The following is a 20,172-nucleotide window of genomic DNA, read 5'->3' on the forward strand; positions in this document are numbered from 1 at the left end:
CAAGAATGTAATGAAATGTAATGGCTGAACTATCTCCTCGAAATGGTAATTCATTTAGGAGAATTCCCTGGTCATCCAGTGTAAGGCTGGGGCTTTCACTGCTCTGCCGAGCTTGGGGAACCAAGATCCCACAAGCCCTACCGCCCAGCCAGAGAAGGGGAAAAAAAGTTCATTTTGGAGAAAGGTTTTAAAAACAAACCTAAAACTCTACCATTGTCAGCTCTAAGAATATGGAGGCAAAATAACGGTTGGTGTAAATTTGGCTCTGACCTTTACCGTTCCAATTTCATTTATTTATTCATTACTCCCACGAAGCCCGCAGACATCGTCACGGATGTCTTGTAAAACCCATTCACACGACCGTACACAGCAGTCTAGCCCTGGTGGACTCCTAACCCTCCTAACCCCGCTGCCTCGGATACCAAATCTTTCCCCACCCCTTTCCCGTTCGCCGCTTTCGAATGACGTCAGAAGCGGGCGCCGACCCCTAAGGAACAGGTGGCCGCCGGCGCCTGCGCTCTGTCCCAAGCTGCGGCCGGGAGCCTTTCACCGAGCGTGCTGGCCGAAGGGCGGTGGGGGTTTCCAGACCCACCGAGGCCAAGTCTGTAGCGTGAGGCCTCGAGCTGAAGACCATGAACCGCAGCCGCCAGGTGACGTGCGTGGCCTGGGTCCGCTGCGGCGTGGCCAAAGAGACGCCAGACAAGGTGAGGCCCGGTCGCTCCGAGGTATAGGGGGAGCGGCCTCTCTGCAGCATCCTGGGTCAGCGTCGCCTGGGAACCTGGACCCGGAACGCGCGGCCCCGGCGCCGCTGGCGGGGCTGACGGGGGGTGGGGCCGGCTGTGGCCTGTTTGTCGTGGTAGGGCCGTGGTTCCGAGGGTCTGGGACTCCTGGCCCAAGCGCCTCCTCGCCGTCCCTTACCCCCGAGCCCGACCCACCCCACCCTCGGCGATTCGCACGCCTGTGGACATCGTGGGCTGGAAGGAGGCGGGATGGTGCTTGCTGACAACGTCCAGCGAGACCTCTTGACGACGCCACATAGTTTGCCGTCACCCTAGTGCGTTTTCAGGCAAATCGGGAAAAGAGGGCACGTATGTGAAACTCCACTTTCCCCTCCTCCGCTCGGCGTTTAGAGGAATGAACTGGATGAAAACCGTGGTGTAGAAAAACTGGTGTGGAGACTACGGTGTCGTGAGCTCGAGAACTGAATTAGGAACTCTCGCAGTAGTGCAGATGAAATGTTGATGAGGCCGTGGGGGGCGGCGGGTAGAGGTAAACGGTGACACGTTATGAAGGGGAAAAGCCTACGGGAGAGACTGAGTCTGTAGCCGAGATTACCTACGTTATTCAACAGACATTTAACGAAGTGCTTTCTCTGTTCCCAGCGTTGTTCAGGGTCCTGGGATAGGCATGAACAAAACAGGAAAAGTCCCTGCCTTTATGGAGTTGACATGTGCATATATAATACTTTGTCAGTGATAAATGTTAATGAAAAAAACGGGCGGGGTAGTGTTTGTTTCAGGTTATTGAGCCAGTTCCACCAGGACATAGACTGTTTAATTCTCCAGTTTCGCCAGCATTTGGCACATGGTAGGCATTCATTGCGGCGCTAATGGTAAAAACCCACCTGCCAAAGCAGGAGACGTAAGAGAGGCGGGTTCTATCCCTGGATGGGGAAGAATCCCCCTGGAGGGCATGGCAACCCACTCCAGTATTCTTGCCTAGAGAATCCCATGGACAGAGGAGCCTGGCAGAGGACAGTCCATCCCATTGCAGAGTTGGACACAACTGAACACGCATATAGAATAGGGACAGGAAATAATATATTAAAAATTATTGAAGAAAGCAAGAGTTGTTAAAAGGGCACCAGAGACTTGCAGATACTTGAGGACACTGATTTCCAAACATGTCCACACATTGAAACCACCTGGGGAGCTTCAAAAACTACCAGCTTCCAAGTATTGTGATTTATTTAGTTTGGAGTATAGTCTGAGATTTAAGAGTCTTTCAGGTGATTCTAATGTGAGACAGATTTGGGAACCGTTGCTTAAGAGTTTGTAGGAAGAAGAAATTGGATTTATTCTGCAAAGTCCCAGAAAGAAAAATTCAAACCAGTAAGAGAAATTAGAAAAATAAGTATCTCCTAATTAAAATGTTAAGAACCTTTAGTTTTTGGAGTTATCCAATAGAATTTCTATATTATTAAAGGCATTTTGGTACAGACTGGGTGATTGATTGGTTCATCATCTATCAAGAATGGATGGAACACAGTAATCAGGAGCTTACAGTTTGGCACTAAAGAGGATGACCAGTTTTGAACAGGATGTCCAAGTGGAGAGTCTTATAGACAGTCAGAAAAATGGACCTGCAGTGTACAGGGATAGAGAAAGGAAAGTTTGGAGTAGTCCATTCAGAGAGAACGAGCTTTGCAAGGTGGTGACAGCCCAGGGAGTGAGTACTTGGCAGTGACACCAGGGAACAGAGCAGGGCACGAAGGCAAGAGTGGTTTGTTCAGGAATATCCATGGGGCATTGGGGAGAAACGGCCAATGAGCGGAGGTAATCAGGAGAAAATGAGATGAGCTGTCATAGAAGGCAGCTTATACAAGTCCATCTTTTTAAAAAAAAAGTCTGGAGAGAACATGATTTTTTTTAACAGGGTGAGAAGGGATCTTAATTTATAAGGACATGTCAGAAGTCCATTTACATTAAATTTAGAGACTTTGGATTGATATTTGACTTTGGATGTCTCTTGCCTGATGTCTTTTATTATTATTATTTTTTTTTTACTTTACAATATTGTATTGGTTTTGGCATACATTAACATGAATCCACCACGGATGTACACATGTTCCCAATCCTGTACCCCCCTCCCACCTCCCTCCCCATATCATCTCTCTGGGTCATCCCAGTGCATCAGCCCCAAGCATCCTGTATCCTGCATCGAACTTAAAACCATGTTCTAGATTAGTTTGCAGTCTTTTTAATTCAGAGACTTTAAAATGGCTTCCTTAAATATATCATAATGAAATGCTTGCTCTCTTATAGGTAGAACTCAGTAAAGATGAAGTGAAACGTCTCATTGCTGAAGCAAAGGAAAAATTACAGTAAGTTTGGGGATGTTGATTCCTGTAGTCAAGTCTAGATGAACTGTAAATCCTAAATGATGATAACAGGGTGTTCTTATTATTGAACGGTGTCTTTTGGCTGATCTTTTTCTTTTTTCTCTGGCGTAGAGAAGAAGGTGGCAGTGATGAAGAGGAAACGGGCGATCCTTCAGAGGATGGCATGCAGAGTGCCCGTACCCAGGCCCGACCAAGGGAGCCCCTGGAGGATGGCGACCCAGAAGATGACAGGACGCTGGATGATGACGAGCTGGCCGAGTACAACTTAGATAAATATGACGAGGAAGGCGACCCAGGTTAGAATTTAGTCACTTATACTGGTTTTTAGTCCAAACTCAGTGCATTAGATCATGTTACTTGTTACAGGGTTCCAAAGCTTTACCCTGAAATCCCGTTGTCCTTATGTCAGTCAGATAATCTGGGTCAAGGCTCAAGGCAGACAGCATGTTTCCTAAACTGGTTTAAAAAAATCAGTTCAACCCGCTTATCTAAAACCTAAAATACAAAACAAAAAAAATTAGTTTTGTATATTTTATTGCAAGTAGTGGTTCATCTGTAATTCGTTTTTCTTTATCTGCAATAATGAGAGAGAAATTATTACCTCCATTTTACAGGAAAAAATACAGGCTTACAGAGATGAAATAACTTTACCAGTGTCACACAGCTGGTGAATAATAGAGCTGGATACTTTTTTCCCACTGGACTCTGGGTTGCTTCCCTCCTGATAGGACAGAGCACCACTGAAGTACAGAGAAGGAAGAGCGAATCGGCCCAGAGAAAAGCCATGCAGACACTGCTTCCTAGTACGCTCCCACCCTGCCGAGTATGGGCTCTGTCGGCCTTTGTCCCATAGACATTCCCATCTGTTACCTGTCAGATGTTCAGGACCTAAGAGCCCTGCCCCCTTAAAGTAGCTTTTCCCGGAAATTGAGAGTATCCTCCTTCTCCTGAGTTTTATGTTACTCGGGGACTACTCCGTCACCTTTGTAGACATGCCATGAAAGAATGTCACTTTGAGGTAAATTTGGTGTAAAGGGTAGTATCTCCTTTTTCAGATTCACTGGGCAAGTTGGCCTGTCAGCAATTATGAGATATCTTGCAATAAAGAAACCCACTTAACTTTATGAGGCTCATCAGTTTACAATTTTCTTTGACCAGGCAACACTTAATGTGTTGATACCAGTGTTTTAGGGACCTGTTTATTTCTAGGTCTGTGAGGCCGCCTCTCTGTAGCACTTTTGAATAATGATTACAAGCTGCAAGCTAGAGGATCTGAGTAGAGTTCTGATATTTTCTAAAAGGGAGTTTCTTGGTTTGAGTTGATTCTTGTATTGGAAGAGTGTATATTTCAAGACTATTAGATGTGCATTCCAGGGCCAAAAGTAAATGGCTTTTAAATTCCTATTTATTATTATCTACTATTTCCTTTCCCAATTATAAATGATTCAGAGTTAGTTATGAAATAGACAGTAGTATCTAAGTTTAAAGACGGGATGTGTGTGTATTTTACTCACTCAGTTGTGTCCAGCTCTTCGCAACCCCATGGACTGTAGCCTGCTTGACTCCTCTGTGCATGGAATTCTTCAGGGAAGAATACTGGAGTGGGTAGCCATTTCTGTCTCCAGGGGATCTTCCTGACCCAGGGATCAAACCCAGGTCTCCTGCATTGCAGGCAGATTCTTTACTGTCTGAGCCACCAGAGAAGCCCATGTCTTAGGAAGAATGCTTTAGTCAAAAGGACTGGCTTATTCATGTCATTGTATGAATTCTTATAGATGCTGAAACTCTTGGTGAATCTCTCTTGGGTCTTACAGTCTATGGGAGTAATGATCAAGATCCTTACGTCACTCTGAAAGACACGGTAAATACCTATGTGGTTTTTCTAATTATCCTCCTTAAGTGTTTGAAAAACCTTCCCAAATAGCTGATTCTAATCAATGACTTTTTCTGTCTCCACTTAGGAGCAATATGAACGTGAAGATTTCTTGATTAAGCCTAGTGACAATCTCATAGTTTGTGGTAGAGCTGAACAGGACCAGTGCAATTTAGAGGTGCATGGTAAGTGGAATACATCTCTTACTAAAAGGTTCTGTATTTAAGTGATATTAAAATAAACATTGTAGTAACTACTGTGGATTTCTAGGCACCAAGTCCTGTTGTATCTCATTTTAGTTGATTCTATTCATCTGTCTTAAAATTTTGAAGCTTAAAGAGATTATTAGGTTAATACCTTTTTTTATAGGAAACACAGTTACATAGTATGAAAATTAAATCCCTTGGGCTTAATGTTTATTGGCACCTTGTAGATTACTCATACTCTATTTATTAACTTGGATTTCTTTACAGCCTTTAAGTTTCCCTGTAGGAAGCCTATCATTTAGGCCATTTTTATCCCATGGCCCATTGTGATCTATTTATACAATCAGAAAGGCTTTAAATATCAATTATTTCAATGTGAAGTTATTCTTTTAATTATCTTTGAACTTTTTACATATTTTAAATGTAAACCATGTTGGTGGAATTTTTTAAAGACCAATTCCATTTTCAAAAAATTAGAACTATTACAGTTAGTCATCACTGATTTTTATACATTCTCATTTGAAAGTTTACTCTAGTCATTCCTTTGAATCTTGTGTGTTATCACACAGGAGCTGAGAAGTTGAAGTAAAGTAATTGTATTCCTGTTTCCTTCTAAGTTAAGTCATTAATGATATGTTTTATTTGGATTTGGTGTGAATCTCCAAGTTACGTGATGTCTCTCTGTTCAGGAATAATTTGAAAATTTCTCTCTAAATCTGAATAATAAAAAGACATGGTCAAAAGATTGTTTTAAGGCTTCATCATCATCTTTCTTTAAAATGTGAGCTGAGTACATTGGCCATGGTTGAGATTCTTACAGGACCACAACCTGTTAATTTTGAACACACATTCTCATCATAAAGTGATGTGACAGAACATTACATGGAAGCTGCTAGTACCAAGATCTGCCCCAAATACCATGGTCTGAAGAATTTTTTTTTAATCCTTAGCTCATCTTAAATTGCTTCTTTCTAGTAAAAAGCATATTAGGGGAGAATGTCTGGTTATGTAGGCTCTATGTTTATCAGTGTTTCATTATATAATTTTTAAGATTTCTTTTAATAATAAATATTAATAATTTAATAATAAATATTAATAATTTAATAATAAATTATGATTTTAATAATAAATATTAAAGAAGCAATTTTTGATAAGCATTTAGATTTCTGAAACTAAGAGTTATTTCTCTCCAGTACTGATTTGTTCTGACTTATGACCAACTAGAGATTTAAAAGATAAAATAGGATGCAGCACTTCTAATGGAGGCCTTGTGAGCGTTTTCTGTGGTTGGTGGTCCAGAAGATCAGACCGTTTTAGCCAGGGAACATGCAGATGGAGCATTCAGCCTGATGAAAATTCTCTTGTCAGTGTTTCTGTTCCCCTTTGGGGCTCCCCAGGTACTAGGAATATATTAGACGTGAAAACCTTTTGCCTGGCAGTACATACTTTGGAATTTCTTTAATGTCATCACTTTAAGTGTATTTAAATTTATGACTTTAAGCAAGTGACTGCCATAGGTTTAAAAGGGAGTCTCTCTTCTTTTGAGTGGGGTATGATTTATTTTGATGTAATAAAATCTCTTTTCCCAATCTTTTCAGTTTATAATCAAGAAGAAGATTCTTTTTATGTCCACCATGATATCCTGTTGTCTGCATACCCTTTGAGTGTGGAATGGCTAAATTTTGATCCTAGCCCAGATGACTCAACTGGTAATTAGAAAACTTAAAAGATTGCTCAGTGGTTCTACTCCTGTGTGTTTTTCCCAGCTACACATGTCATCTATTTTGTGGTTGATGTTTTATGAAGTTAGTTTTCAGACCACAGCCATTTAATTGTTTGGGGTCTGTATGTCTCCAGACTTTCAATGGACTCACTAGGCAGAAGGACAGGGCCTGATGAGGGCTCAGAACTGTGAGGAGGTCTCCTGAAAACCCAGTATAAACTGGCATGCTGTGTCCAGTGTCATCAGGTAGAGTTTAGTGCACGGACCTTTTCAGAAAACATCAAGTAGAACCAGAATGAAGAGAGAATTGGGCTCTAAGCTTAATCGCTTTGGCCATAGCTGCACACTGTTCATTGCCCCATCACACTTAATAATTAAGGTAAAAACTGTTAATACACCTCACGTCTTGTTTGCAAAGCTTGTTCACATTTATGATCTAGTCAAATCCTCATCCTCACCACAGCCATGAAGGTAGGAAGGGTCTGTCATTATATCAGTGAAGACCCTGGGACCAGGAGGAGCCCTTGTTACTCACACTGTGATCTGAGGACCAGCAGCACAGCATTACGGCCACCTGGGAGCCTGTTAGAAATGCAGTTTTAAGGCCCCACCCAGGACTTCTTGAAACAATCTGCATTTTAACAACATCCAGGTGATGCACAGGCACATGAGAGTTTGAGAAAACTTGCTCTAAGCCATGACTCAGTCAGTCTGCAGTGTAATGTATTTCATTATGTTATTTTTTAAATCACAAATGTATCATTTCCTCCTGTAGGAAATTACATTGCTGTGGGAAACATGACCCCTGTTATTGAGGTGTGGGACCTGGATATAGTGGACTCTCTAGAGCCAGTCTTCACACTTGGAAGTAAGCTGTCAAAAAAGAAGAAAAAGAAAGGAAAGAAGGTAAACAAGCTAATAGATATTTAAACTCTAATGGTAAATAGCAATAGCTTCGGGGGTGGTGGGAACTGGAGCTGAGAACGAACACTGTTTCAGTTAGATGGTTTTGGTGGAATAAGATAAAGTATTTACAAAGTTACTGTAGTTTCTAGTTTCAAAAAGCCCATCCAAGGGAAAATTGATTTCTGATTATATAAAACCTACACTGGCATGCATTGGAGAAGGAAATGGCAACTCACTCCAGTGTTCTTGCCTGGAGAATCCCAGGAACGGGGGAGCCTGGTAGGCTGCCGACTATGGGGTCGCACAGAGTTGGACACGACCAAAGCTACTTAGCAGCAGCAGCAGCACACTGGCACATTATTCATCCTTACACAAGACAAGTTACTTTTTTTTTTTTTAATTTTAATTTTTATTTTACTTTACTGTATTGGTTTTGGCATACGTTGGCATGAATCCACCACGGGTGTACATGAGCTCCCAAACATGAACCCCCCCTCCCACATCATCCCTCCGGATCATCCCCGTGCACCAGCCCCAAGCATCCTGCATTGAACATAGACTGGCGATTCGTTTCTTACATGATAGTATACATGTTTCAATGCCATTCTCCCAAATCATCCCACCCTCTCCCTCTCCCTCAGAGTCCAAAAGTCCGCTCTATACATCTGTGTCTATTTTGCTGTCTCACATACAGGGTTATCATTACCATCCTTCTAAATTCCATATATATGTGTTAGTATACTGTATTGGTGTTTTTCTTTCTGGCTTACTTCACTCTGTATAATCGGCTCCAGTTTCATCCATCTCATTAGAACTGATTCAAATGTATTCTTTTTAATAGCTGAGTAATACTCCATTGTGTATATGTACCACAGCTTTCTTATCCATTCATCTGCTGATGGACATCTAGGTTGTTTCCATGTCCTGGCTATTATAAACAGTGCTGCGATGAACATTGGGGTACATGTGTCTCTTTCAATTCTGGTTTCCTCGGTGTGTATGCCCAGCAGTGGGATTGCTGGGTCATAAGGCAGTTCTATTTGCAATTTTTCAAGGAATCTCCACACTGTTCTCCATAGTGGCTGTACTAGTTTGCATTCCCACCAACAGTGTAAGAGGGTTCCCTTTTCTCCACACCCTCTCCAGCATTTGTTGCTTGCAGACTTTTGGATCGCAGCCTTTGATCCTTCTTTGTGTATAGTAGCTATTCACACTAATATGCTATTTTTTAACTTTAAAAATGTTTCTCTTTATCCTTGAGTATGTTGAATTCTAAATATCTTTGTATTCCTATAGCTTCTAAAATTGTTACATTTTTGGTGAGGGAGAGAGATGGGTTGGGGGTTGATTTATAGAATTATAACAGATTAAGAACTACTATAGTTTCTTCCCTGTAAAGAACATTTATCATATCTCTGAAGTAAGAGGGAGACAAGGTGTTTCTTTCCCTAGATTTTGGAGCAAGTTTATCTAACATCAGAATAATCTTAAGGTTTTAAAGAATCTTTCAAATTAAGAAACCAGTTTTATTGGGGGTATGCTTTAATACCAAAAGTAATTAAACAATTATTACAGAATTCCTCAGCAGATGGGCATACAGATGCTGTCCTTGACCTTTCTTGGAATAAGCTGGTCAGGTAAGAAGAAGTACTATTTGAAGGCTTGCTAAAGACTGTAACCACTGTGGTTTTGCCTCACGTCTTCATTTACTCTCTCTACATTGTGTTTCACATCTTTGGGCCCTTGTTTTCTTTTCTTTCCCTGCAGTATACATTGCTGGAAGGCAGGAATGCTGCTGTCTGTGTCCTTGCAACCCCCACCTCACCTGCTGTCTCTTCACTTAGCAGATGCTCTTTACATGGTTGGGGACCAAGCGCCCTTCTTCCAGCACTGCTGGGAAGAACAGCATGTACTGCGGTTGCAGTGCCAGTGGTGTAGAATTGTTACTGCTTGGAAGACATCTTTCTCACTTCATTTAGTTTTGACATCTTGTCCACATGTTATTTTTTTGTAAAATACCATTTTAACCATGTTTTGGAGAAGGCAGTGGCACTCCGCTCCAGTACTCTTGCCTGGAGGACCCCATGGACGGAGGAGCCTGGTAGGCTGCAGTCCATGGGGTCGCGCAGAGTCGGACACGACTGAGTGACTTCACTTTCACTTTTCTCTTTGGTGTACAGTTTTTCTGTACCTCTCTCACATTGTTGTGCAACCGTTACCACTATTCAACTCCAGAAGGTTTTTTGCTTCCAAAACTGAAACTATATGCTCAATAAACAGGAACTCCCCATTTCCTGCCCACCCATGCCTTAGTAACCACCATTCTTTCTATCTCTCTGAGTCGACTCCTCCAGGCACCTCTTATAAGTGAAATCATATAGTATTTGTCTTCTTGTGACTGGCTTATTTCACTTAGAAAAGGTTCATCCATGTTGTAGCATTTAGCAGGATCTCCTTCCTTCTTAAGACCAAACGGTACTCCATTGTACATATATGCCATATTTTGTTTATCCATCTGTTATGGGCTGTTTCCACGTCTTGGGCTCTTGTGAATAATGCTGGTGTTATTCACATGCATATAATAACATAAGTTTACATATATCTGTTGGAGTCCCTCCTTTGAGTTCTTTTGAGTATACAGCTAAAATTAAAATCGCTGGAGCTAATGGTATTTCTATGTTTAACTTCTTGAAAAGCCACCATACTGATTTCTACAGCAGTTGCACCGTTTACCTTCCAACCAGCAGTACACGAGCGTTCCAGTTTCTCCACATCCTTTTGAACACTTGATACTTGCTGTTTTCATTATTGTTGTCTTTGTAGTAGCCATCCTGACTGGTGTGAAGTGGTATCTCGTTGTAGCTTTGAGTTGCATTTCCCTAATGACTAGTGATGTCAATCATCTTGTCAAGTACTTGTTGGCCATTTGTATACCTTCTTTGGGGAAATGTCCAAATCCTTCTGTCCATTTTTTAGTTGTTTGGTTTTGCTGTTATAAATGAATGAAATATGGTTTCCTTGGTGGCTCAGACAGTAAGGAATCTGCCTGCAATGCAGGAGACCCAGGTTCGAACACTAAGTTGGGAGGATCCCCTTTGCTGTTAAGTTGTAGGAGTTCTTTGTATATTCTGAAAATCAATCTCTCATGACATTTGTGACTCGCCGATATTTTCGCCCATTCAGTGGATGGACTTTAACTCTGCTGAAGTGCCCTTCAAAGCACAGAAGTTTTCCATTTTGACGCGGTGCAGCTCAGTCTCACTTTTGCTGCCTGTGCTATTAGTGTAACAGCAAAGAAACCATTGGCAAGTCCACTGTCACGAAGATTTTCCCCTTAAAGTCTTAGTTTCAGCTCTCAGGTTTAAGTCTTTGATATATTTTGAGTTAATTTTTGTATACTCTGTTAGAGTTCAACTTAATTCTTTTGGATGTAATCCATGTATTTTTTTATACTTATTACCTCAAAAGGGCCATTTTCCTAATAGTGCAGATGGTTTGAGGGGCTACTGAGGCAAGGAAGGTAAATACACATTACTTAGAGGGAAGAACAAACTTGAATACCCAAGACAGCTTTTTTAAAAGCATTTCTGTTACACTGGACACTTCATAATTTGAGCATTCTAAGGAAGATCCCAGAGTGCTAGCTTACTGAAGGATATCCTGTCTTCTCATTTGTATTTGGACCTCTACAGAGTTATAATTGTTTGGTGAAATGGACTTGAGAATGTTGTTTAGGTTAGTATTTCCCAAACTTAGCTGCAAATCAGAACCTCTGGGTAACCTGTCAGTATATTGAAAATCTTGGTTTCTTTTGTTAAATTTACTCCTATGTGTTTTATTTTTTGGTAGGGTTATAAGCGGAATTCTTCCATGTAACGGTCTTGATATTTAAAAGATTACCCGATTTGTTTCCTCCCTTTCTCAGAAATGTGCTGGCCAGTGCATCAGCTGATAACACTGTTATTCTGTGGGATATGTCCTTGGGGAAGCCAGCAGCTAGCCTTGCCGTACACACAGACAAGGTATGGTGATTTTGTGGATAAAGGGGATTCTAAAAAAGCTGGGACATGTATTAAGTACCACAAATAATCCCAAACATTTATATATGACTTTTTGTGAATTACAAAGTGCTTTGACATGCTAGCCCACTGGATCTTCAGAGAGCTCTTTGCAATAGTTATAACTATTATCCTCTTGAGCTTTGCAAAAATAGGTGCAGAAAGGTAAAGTGACTAGAAACATTAGTGCTTTTATTTTTACAGAGGCTCCTAGAAAGGGTGAAGGGTTTCAGTCATGTAATGGGGTTAAAGAATTGTAACAGATGGTACTGCAGAACCCAGGAATCTAATGTGCTAATGCATGTTGTGAAACTTTCAGAATGTGTGACCACTCCCCTGTTTCTTCGGACTATACTGTAACATCTGAGGGACATATGTATTCTGCCTGGCACAATTTGGGGAATGCTGCATTGGGTCTTTTAAGTATCAGCCTTTATTTAGAAGTATGTTTTGTCCTTTTAATTATGTAATACATTTATGCTTCTTCATAGAATACATTTCAAAGGAAAGAATTTGTAGGAACACTGCTAAATTGATTCCCATCACGTATTAGGCAGTTTTACCAAAACCAAACAAACATTCATCTATTAATTTATGTTTCTTCCTCTTAGGTCCAGACTCTCCAGTTTCATCCATTTGAAGCACAGACTCTGATTTCTGGATCATATGATAAGTAAGAAAGCATTTTAGGAATTAATTGTTGTCTTTTTTTTTTTTTTCCCTCTTGAACTAATTCAGAAAGTATCACTGAGTGTTCAGATAGAATTTATTACTGTGGCTTTTATGTGTTTAAATCTTCAGTAGTACTCATTTGTCCTTTCAGCTTGATCCTCTCAGTCTGCAAGGGAATATGGTTCTGTTGTAATTCCCTACTACTTCAATTTTTAGAGGGTGTGTGAGTTGAACATTGCTCTGAAGCAAGCCATCCCAAAATTCAGTGTCTAAAGCGATGAATATTTGCTTCTTGACCTCTGCAAGGTTGAGCTAATCGAGGGTAGATTCAACTGATAGCTCTACTAATCTCGACTTGTTTAGGCCCAGAGACTCTCCTGTTTTACATCCTTTTAAAACTAGCAGGCTAGTCCACGTATGTTGCCACAGCATGGTCAGGAGTACAAGCAGGGACACCAAGGCCTCTTAGACATGGGCTCAGACCTACTACATATCTGGCTTCCTGCAAGCCGAAACAGACATCACATGGAGTAGAAAACGAACTCTGCCTTTAGGGGAGGAACTCCTAGATTACTGAGAGAGGGCATGGATGTGGGGAGAGATGAAGAACTGGGACCACTGCAGTCCATCACAGGGGGTTTCCAAATCATGTGTGTGCTCTTTAGAGACTGGAGATGGGAGAGGTAGCTAGTAAAACAGAAACTAAGTTGCAGTCTTTTATTTTGTATCCTTATCCTTTTGTAGTTGGGATTCATGCAAAACTACACACTACTATTCATCTGTTCCCCCAACACAGTAACCTGCTTGTAGAGAGTAAATGCGGCTGAGACGTGTTACCTGGCTTCCCTGATAGCTCCGCCCACAATGCAGGAAACCCTGGTTTGATTCCTAGGTCGGGAAGATCCACTGGAAAAGGGATAAGCTACCCACTCCAGTATTTTTGGGCTTCCCTTGTGGCTCAGCTGGTAAAGAATCTGCCTACAATGCGAGAGCCTGGGGTTGGACCCCTGAGTTGGGAAGATCCCATGGAGAAGGGAAAAGCTACCTAGTTCAGTATTCTGGCCTAGAGAATTCCATGGACAGTACAGTCTATGGGGTCGCGAAGAGTTGGACACGACTGAGCAACTTTCACTTCACTTCATTCATCTGTTCCGCCAACACGGTAACCTGCTTGTAAAAAGTAAATTTGGCTAAGACTGGCTCTGAGCAGTATTGGGGAATGACAAATTAGAAATTGTCCTGTTCTTTGGGAAATAGGGACGATTCATCTTGGAAGTAGAGGATTCAATCTGGGGGAGATCAAGGCCACTGTGACATCTGGAGCCACCAGTGTCTTCAAGTGACAGGACCAGAGTTCACCAATTAGTAAAAATCGATTCATCTGTTCTTTTAGAACCTTAAAATAGGCTGTAAATAACTGGATCTTGATTTCATGGTGGTGGTTACTGAACTCCTAACTTTGCCTGAACACGCCCAGGTCCGTGGCTCTGTATGACTGCCGGAGTCCGGAGGAGAGCCACCGAATGTGGCGTTTCAGTGGGCAGATCGAGAGAGTGACTTGGAATCACTTTTCACCTTGTCATTTTTTGGTAAGAATATGCATATTACTGTTAATAGATTATTAATCACTTATTTTCTCTACTTCCATTGTAGAAAAGCTTTTTCTATATCAACAGTGTGCAGTATTTGCATTTGGGGTTGTTTTTTTTTTTTAAAAAAAAAGATCTCTTTAACAAGAGAACAATGAATTCACCACACAAAAAAATGGTAAACATGTAAATAATTTTGCTAATTTCCAACTGTTCCAAAGCATGCCACATTTTGTAGTTGTAATAATTAGTTGATCATTATAAAATTATTTGTAATACTGAGCATGACAAATCCTGAGCAGGCACACATATTTTCTAGGTTATTTGCTAACATGGTTATCAGTACTAAAATCACAGAAATTCATTTTGTTTCCAATGATTAAATCAGTTCAAGAAAATTCTCCTTTAGTTAAATATTACTACTTATATGGAGCTCCAGTGATGCTAATGCTAGCATGTTTAATTAATATAGCACTTAATATACCTTCTCCGGTGGTCAAGACAGTAAAGAATTTGCCTGCAGTATAGGAAACCCAGGTTCGATCCCTGAGTTGGGAAGATCCCATGGAGAAGGAAATGGCAACCCACTCCAGCATTCTTGCCTGGAGAATTCCATGGACAGAGAAGCCTGGTGGGCTATAGTCCATAGGGTCACAAAGAGTCAGAAACGACTGAGTGACTTAACACTTACTTACTAAGGTACCACTATTTCCCAGATGGGAAGAAAGTTTATGATCATTTTATGAATACCCATAATATCTGCAGGAGAACAGTTTTCCATGTTGCATCCAAAGATACCACTGATATTTCAGTTCATGGAAAAAGAAAATCCTAGCTTTTATCCAGAAGAGAAGGTATCATGTATTTCCTAATTTTCCTAAAGCAAATATCTAGTGCTTTGTAAATGAGGGACAGAATTCTTTGAAAAAAAAAAAAGCTTTCTTTGAATATGTGAAGTTTCGTCAAGGTTCCTGCAATTGTGATTCTGGGGGCATATCATCTCAACCCTGTGCAGAGAGGCATGCAGTTCCCAGCCTGAACCACCTCAAGCCAGATTCCACTTTGCAGTTCTCTCAAGTGAAGTCCCAGTTCTATCTGAAAGCTGGCTCTCAGCAGGCAGGCGCACACATTTCCTAGGCAGTGTGCTGCCACATGGTTATCAGTCCTAAAATTACAAATATTTAAGGAAATGAAAAGTAATCAAGATAAAATGGTGTACCTCCTTCCGTCAAGTCTCAAAAGATGAAATGCCCCACCCTTTCCTTTTTCGTGCCCATCATAGCCCCACCTATAAAACTGCATCAGCTGTCCCTTTTTTTGCCACTCTTTCCTGACTCTTGCCCTTGGCCTGTATATAGGCTCAAGTCTCTGTCTCCCTTCAGTGACCAGGTCTGCCTCTTAATCCCTTCGAAGTTCTCTCTTCCTTTCTTGAAAGTGGAACTGTAATCTGCCTTTCAGTCCTTTTCTGATTAAATCTCTTTGCCAAAATACTGACAGCGTTGTTACTTTATTTAGAAGCCCTGCTTCCTGGGGTTGTTATTTTCTCCTCCCTCTTTGATTCTGGCTTCTGTGAGCTCCTCCTCAGCCTTTACCTTAAGTGGTGTGCTCTCCAGGTCTCTGTCCTTACACGGCGCTCTAAATTCTGCACTCACAGAGCAAATCCCTTCTCTTCTCATGGATGTAACTTCTACCTCTGTGCCACCATATTTCTGACCCGTCTGTATCAGCTACCATTGCTTCATACTCATATCCAACTGCCTAATAGACATGTCAGCTGAACTAGTCCTTGTAAGAGCCAACTCAGCTTACCACAAGTGAATTCTTTATGTCCATGTTAATTTTTAATAAGTGTCTCAGGTATGTAAGATCCATAGATGATTTTCACAAGGATTTATACTATTTACCCATTGCTAAATTTTATTGTCACGTAACATTGCTGTGCTCTCTTACTCTTTCCAGGCCAGTACAGATGACGGCTTTGTATATAATTTGGATGCACGTTCAGATAAGCCAATTTTTACACTTAACGCACACAATGATGAAATTTCTGGTGAGCAAGAATATGGTTTCTTTCATTTCTATTAACCTATGATGAAGTAAATTTATTTCAAAGTGAAGGTCCCTGAACAAGTCTTATCTTTCTCTAGGTCTTGATCTAAGCAGTCAAATCAAGGGCTGTCTTGTGACTGCATCAGCAGACAAGTATGTGAAGATCTGGGACATTTTAGGAGACAGGCCAAGTCTGGTTCACTCTCGGGATATGAAAATGGTAAGGATACTCGTGGGCATCTTGGTTCTTTCTGTTTCTGATCTACTGTTTTTTTCCAGGAACCCCTGCACAAAAGAATACGGATTTGCTGGGAAATTAATTTGGGGCTTAGTCAAATTCTGGGTTTTCTTATTTAGGGCAGTTTGGGGAGACATCAGTGACTATCTGATTCCTTTTCCAACTTTCATGATTAACAGTTGCTTGTGGAAAACCAAGACGAGGAGGTGGTCTTCTAGGACAGAAGTGGAATGGCTACAATTTTCTTTTACAATTTTACATTGGAATATGGTTGATGAACAATGTTGTTTCAGGTGTCAGCAAAGTGATTCAGTTATACTTACACATGTATCTATTCTTTTTCAAGTTATTTTCCCATTAAGATTGTTACATAATATTAAGCTGACTTCCCTGTGCATTACAGTAGGTCCTTGTTGGTTATCCATTTTAAATACAGCAGTGTGCTCGTCACTTCCTAACTCCCACCCCCACCCCCATTCCCTGCTGGTAACTGTATGCTCCAGTTTTTTAACCTTAAAATCAAGCCCATCTCTGAAAATCTCATGATTTTGTGTACCTTTTGTGTACCACAGCTGTTGAGGTCAGTTTATCACCTACATCTTTGTAAAACTATTTAGTAGTTCTTACTATACTGAAATTACTACATAGTAGCAAAAGTTTTAGAAATGATTAGAATTCAATAATTCATCAAATATTAATTGAGCATATAGTGTATACCAGGCATTATAAAAATTCAGCTGTAGACATAGAACACTATACAGCTGTTTAAAACCGTATACATGAATATTTGTATTTTTAAATGTGGGTAGGCAGTTGTATAGAGCATTTTTTCCAAGTATTTATCTTAATTGGAGGATAATTACTTTACAATATTGTGATGGTTTTTGCCATATATCAATATGAATTGGCCATAGGTATACATGCCCCCCCCATCCTGAACGTCCCTCCCCACCCTACAGAGCAGTTTTTATAGTATTATCCGACGCATAAATACTTAAGTGTTGAATGCACATATGTAAATCTAGAAGACCCTATCCCAAAACATGAACAGCTGATTATTTCAGAGTTATTTTTATACTTCTTGTTTATATTTTCTATGATGCATGTAGGCTTCCCTCATAGCTCAGTTGGGAAAGAATCTGCTTGCAATGCAGGAGACCCCAGTTCAATTCCTGGGTCAGGAAGATCCCCTGGAGAAGGGATAGGCTAGCCACTCCAGTATTCTTGGGCTTCCCTTGCGGCTCAGCTGATAAAAAATCTGCCTGCAATGCAGGAGACCTGGGTTCAATCCCTGAGTTGGGAAGATCCCTGGAGAAGGGAAAGGCTATGATGCATGTGTTATCTAGTAATACAGTTAAAAAACATAAACTTTTAAATGATTGAACTATAGCATTATAACTTAAAAAGGAGAATTAGTTTCTGGGAGTATTAAGCAGATTAGATATACTAGGAAATCCCTATTAGATGATAATAGCGATGTGAGCCTGAGTGGTCAGAACTGCACCCATTCTCACAGAGATAATCCCGCCAACTTGACTGTGAAGTACCTTTACAGGAGCCCGGAAGGAGATTCTGGTGGGTTGGTTTTCAGTGACATTCAATCGTAGGGTCTTGTAGACTGCAGTAGGGAATCGAGATTAGCGCTTTCTGGGAAGATTGAAATCACTGACTTTGTATTCTCTTCTCAGGGAGTTCTCTTCTGTTCTTCCTGTTGCCCTGATTTGCCATTTATTTATGCTTTTGGAGGTCAGAAGGAAGGGCTTCGGGTCTGGGATATAAGCACAGTCTCTTCAGGTAAGAATCTTAATTTCCTGCTTTTTCTGGATAAGGTCTGTAAGAGCTAACACAGAATGTGTGGCTTGAATACGTCAAGGGAGATGGCAAAGGTAGATCCCGTGTTCATCCTCCAGCACAGTTAGCTGAGGAAACAGACAGATCAAATTGTAATTTGGAAATGTTCATATTCACAATAAGTTTGTCTTCATACTTTAATTTTAAAATATCTATGGCAAAATTTGAATTTTAAAAGTGAAAGATTTTATGGGAAAGCTGGAAGGGTATATAGCATGATCTCCCCTCCCACATTCCCCAAATCCAGCTTTCCTGAAGGGGCCAGGTTCCCTTCTATTACTTTCATGTAATTAGGAATGCTGTAGACCCACTCTGATTCCTGAATCTTCAATTCCCTGAAGAAAACAAGTCCTAAATCCAAAACAGTTCTGTTGTGGCCATGATACAGAGAAAGATGAAGGCAAGAAATCATCAGAAGTAAGTATAATAAGGCAAGGACAGAGTCACTGTCATGAGGGATTGGACGTTTGTTATCAAGGTGGATTCAATAAATCTGGGACAAGGCAAAGAAAGTAAAGTACAAAAAAAAGTAGACCAGTATAAAACAGTTAACCTCATTCAGAACATTATTTTAGACTTTGAGTTGGTTACTTTCCAATTTATAAAGTGCTAAACATGTTTTTCAAAACAAAGTCTCCCACCACAGGGTAGAGAACCTCATTGTTTATTTCTGCATTTTAGTCTCTTTTTTTATATTTTAGGTTCTCAATTTTCTGATCTGGTAGTTGCTTAACCATTTATTTTATGTTTTAGTAAATGAAGCATTTGGAAGACGAGAGAGGCTTGTTCTCGGCAATGCAAGAACTTCGTCTATTAGTGGCCCCTTTGGGAACAGGAGCTCAGAAACACCAATGGAGTCTTAATGACGATCGTACAGTTTCCTGTTTTATTTAGCCTCAGTTTCCAAAAGCTGGCCTAAAGATGCTCCCTGTGTAGCTGCAGCCATCAAAATGACTGAACCAAAACTGCCTGACATTCCTCCTTGCAGCTACGGTGGCAGCACAAACAGGGCTGGTCTTTGTGCTTAGCTTTCAAGTGTGTGGTATACAGGGCTCCACTTGCATTCTTGAAAGGAATAATAAAAAGGTTTTTAGAAATTCATTCCTTAAATGTGCCATCTGTCACAGGTAGTCTAGGATGTAAAATAAGTAGTACTTCATGGAATTTTAAAAGGAGAAAATCCTGTCCTTGGGAAGGTGGTGATTAGGCCAAGAATCCAGAGTAGACCATGAACAGAGGTAGATCCATGGGGGACTCCACTTTTCCTGACCAACTGCTCTCTGGTTAGTGCTGCTCATCCATAAGTGGCATGCCTTTTCTGTCCACAGCATGGTATTCAGGATTACCAAACAAAAGAGATAAAGGGTTCAGTCCACAAGTGGATATAACATTTGTAAATAAAGCAAATGGTAAGAGACTCATTGGACCAAATGGACTCAGATAATACATAGAATATTCCATCCAAAAGCAACAGAACACACAGATCATATGATGTTACACCACAAAAACAAGTTTTAATAAATTTAAAATCTTATAAAACATTTAAATCAGTTACAAGAAAAAAATTGGAAAATTTTACAAATGTGGAGATTAAACAACTAATGTGTCAGAAATAGAGCAATGAAAATGAAAATACAACATAATTTATGGGCTATAGCAAGAGTAGTTAAGGAACGTTCCTAGCAGTAAGTGCCTACAATCAAGAAAACAGATTTCAAACAACCTCACTTTACATCTCAAGGAACTAGAAATAAAAAGTTCAAACTTAGTAAAAGGAAGGGAAAAGGTCAGCATGGGAAACGGAATAGAGACCAAAAAGACAATAGGAAAAATAGAAAAGAATGAAACCAAGAGCTGTTTTCTTGGAAAGGTAAAACTGACCAACC

At 40.6% G+C, this 20,172-nt stretch overlaps 1 protein-coding gene across 1 annotated transcript; it reads left to right on the forward strand.

The window, feature by feature from the left end:
• The first annotated feature begins 450 nt into the window (after nucleotides 1–450).
• Nucleotides 451–19,387, forward strand: PWP1 (PWP1 homolog, endonuclein). The gene is made up of 15 exons (XM_069585256.1): nucleotides 451–704; nucleotides 3,045–3,103; nucleotides 3,233–3,417; nucleotides 4,897–4,982; nucleotides 5,083–5,179; nucleotides 6,799–6,909; nucleotides 7,699–7,829; nucleotides 9,405–9,466; nucleotides 11,755–11,851; nucleotides 12,499–12,560; nucleotides 14,037–14,148; nucleotides 16,108–16,198; nucleotides 16,296–16,417; nucleotides 18,124–18,229; nucleotides 19,040–19,387. Exons 1-15 carry the CDS (start codon nucleotides 633–635, stop codon nucleotides 19,147–19,149), a joined length of 1,503 nt encoding a protein of 500 aa, XP_069441357.1. The 5' UTR covers nucleotides 451–632; the 3' UTR covers nucleotides 19,150–19,387.
• Nucleotides 19,388–20,172: the final 785 nt, after the last annotated feature.

This window comes from Ovis canadensis, chromosome 3, assembly GCF_042477335.2.
Source record: "Ovis canadensis isolate MfBH-ARS-UI-01 breed Bighorn chromosome 3, ARS-UI_OviCan_v2, whole genome shotgun sequence".
Taxonomy (NCBI): domain Eukaryota; kingdom Metazoa; phylum Chordata; class Mammalia; order Artiodactyla; family Bovidae; genus Ovis; species Ovis canadensis.

Bases quoted from the DNA above. Each gene is read 5' to 3' on its own strand.
- PWP1 (XM_069585256.1), top strand. From the start codon at position 633: ATGAACCGCAGCCGCCAGGTGACGTGCGTGGCCTGGGTCCGCTGCGGC. The intron at 5,180-6,798 runs GTAAGTGGAATA...CAATCTTTTCAG, and splicing joins GTGCAATTTAGAGGTGCATG to TTTATAATCAAGAAGAAGAT. The intron at 16,418-18,123 runs GTAAGGATACTC...TTCTCTTCTCAG, and splicing joins ACTCTCGGGATATGAAAATG to GGAGTTCTCTTCTGTTCTTC.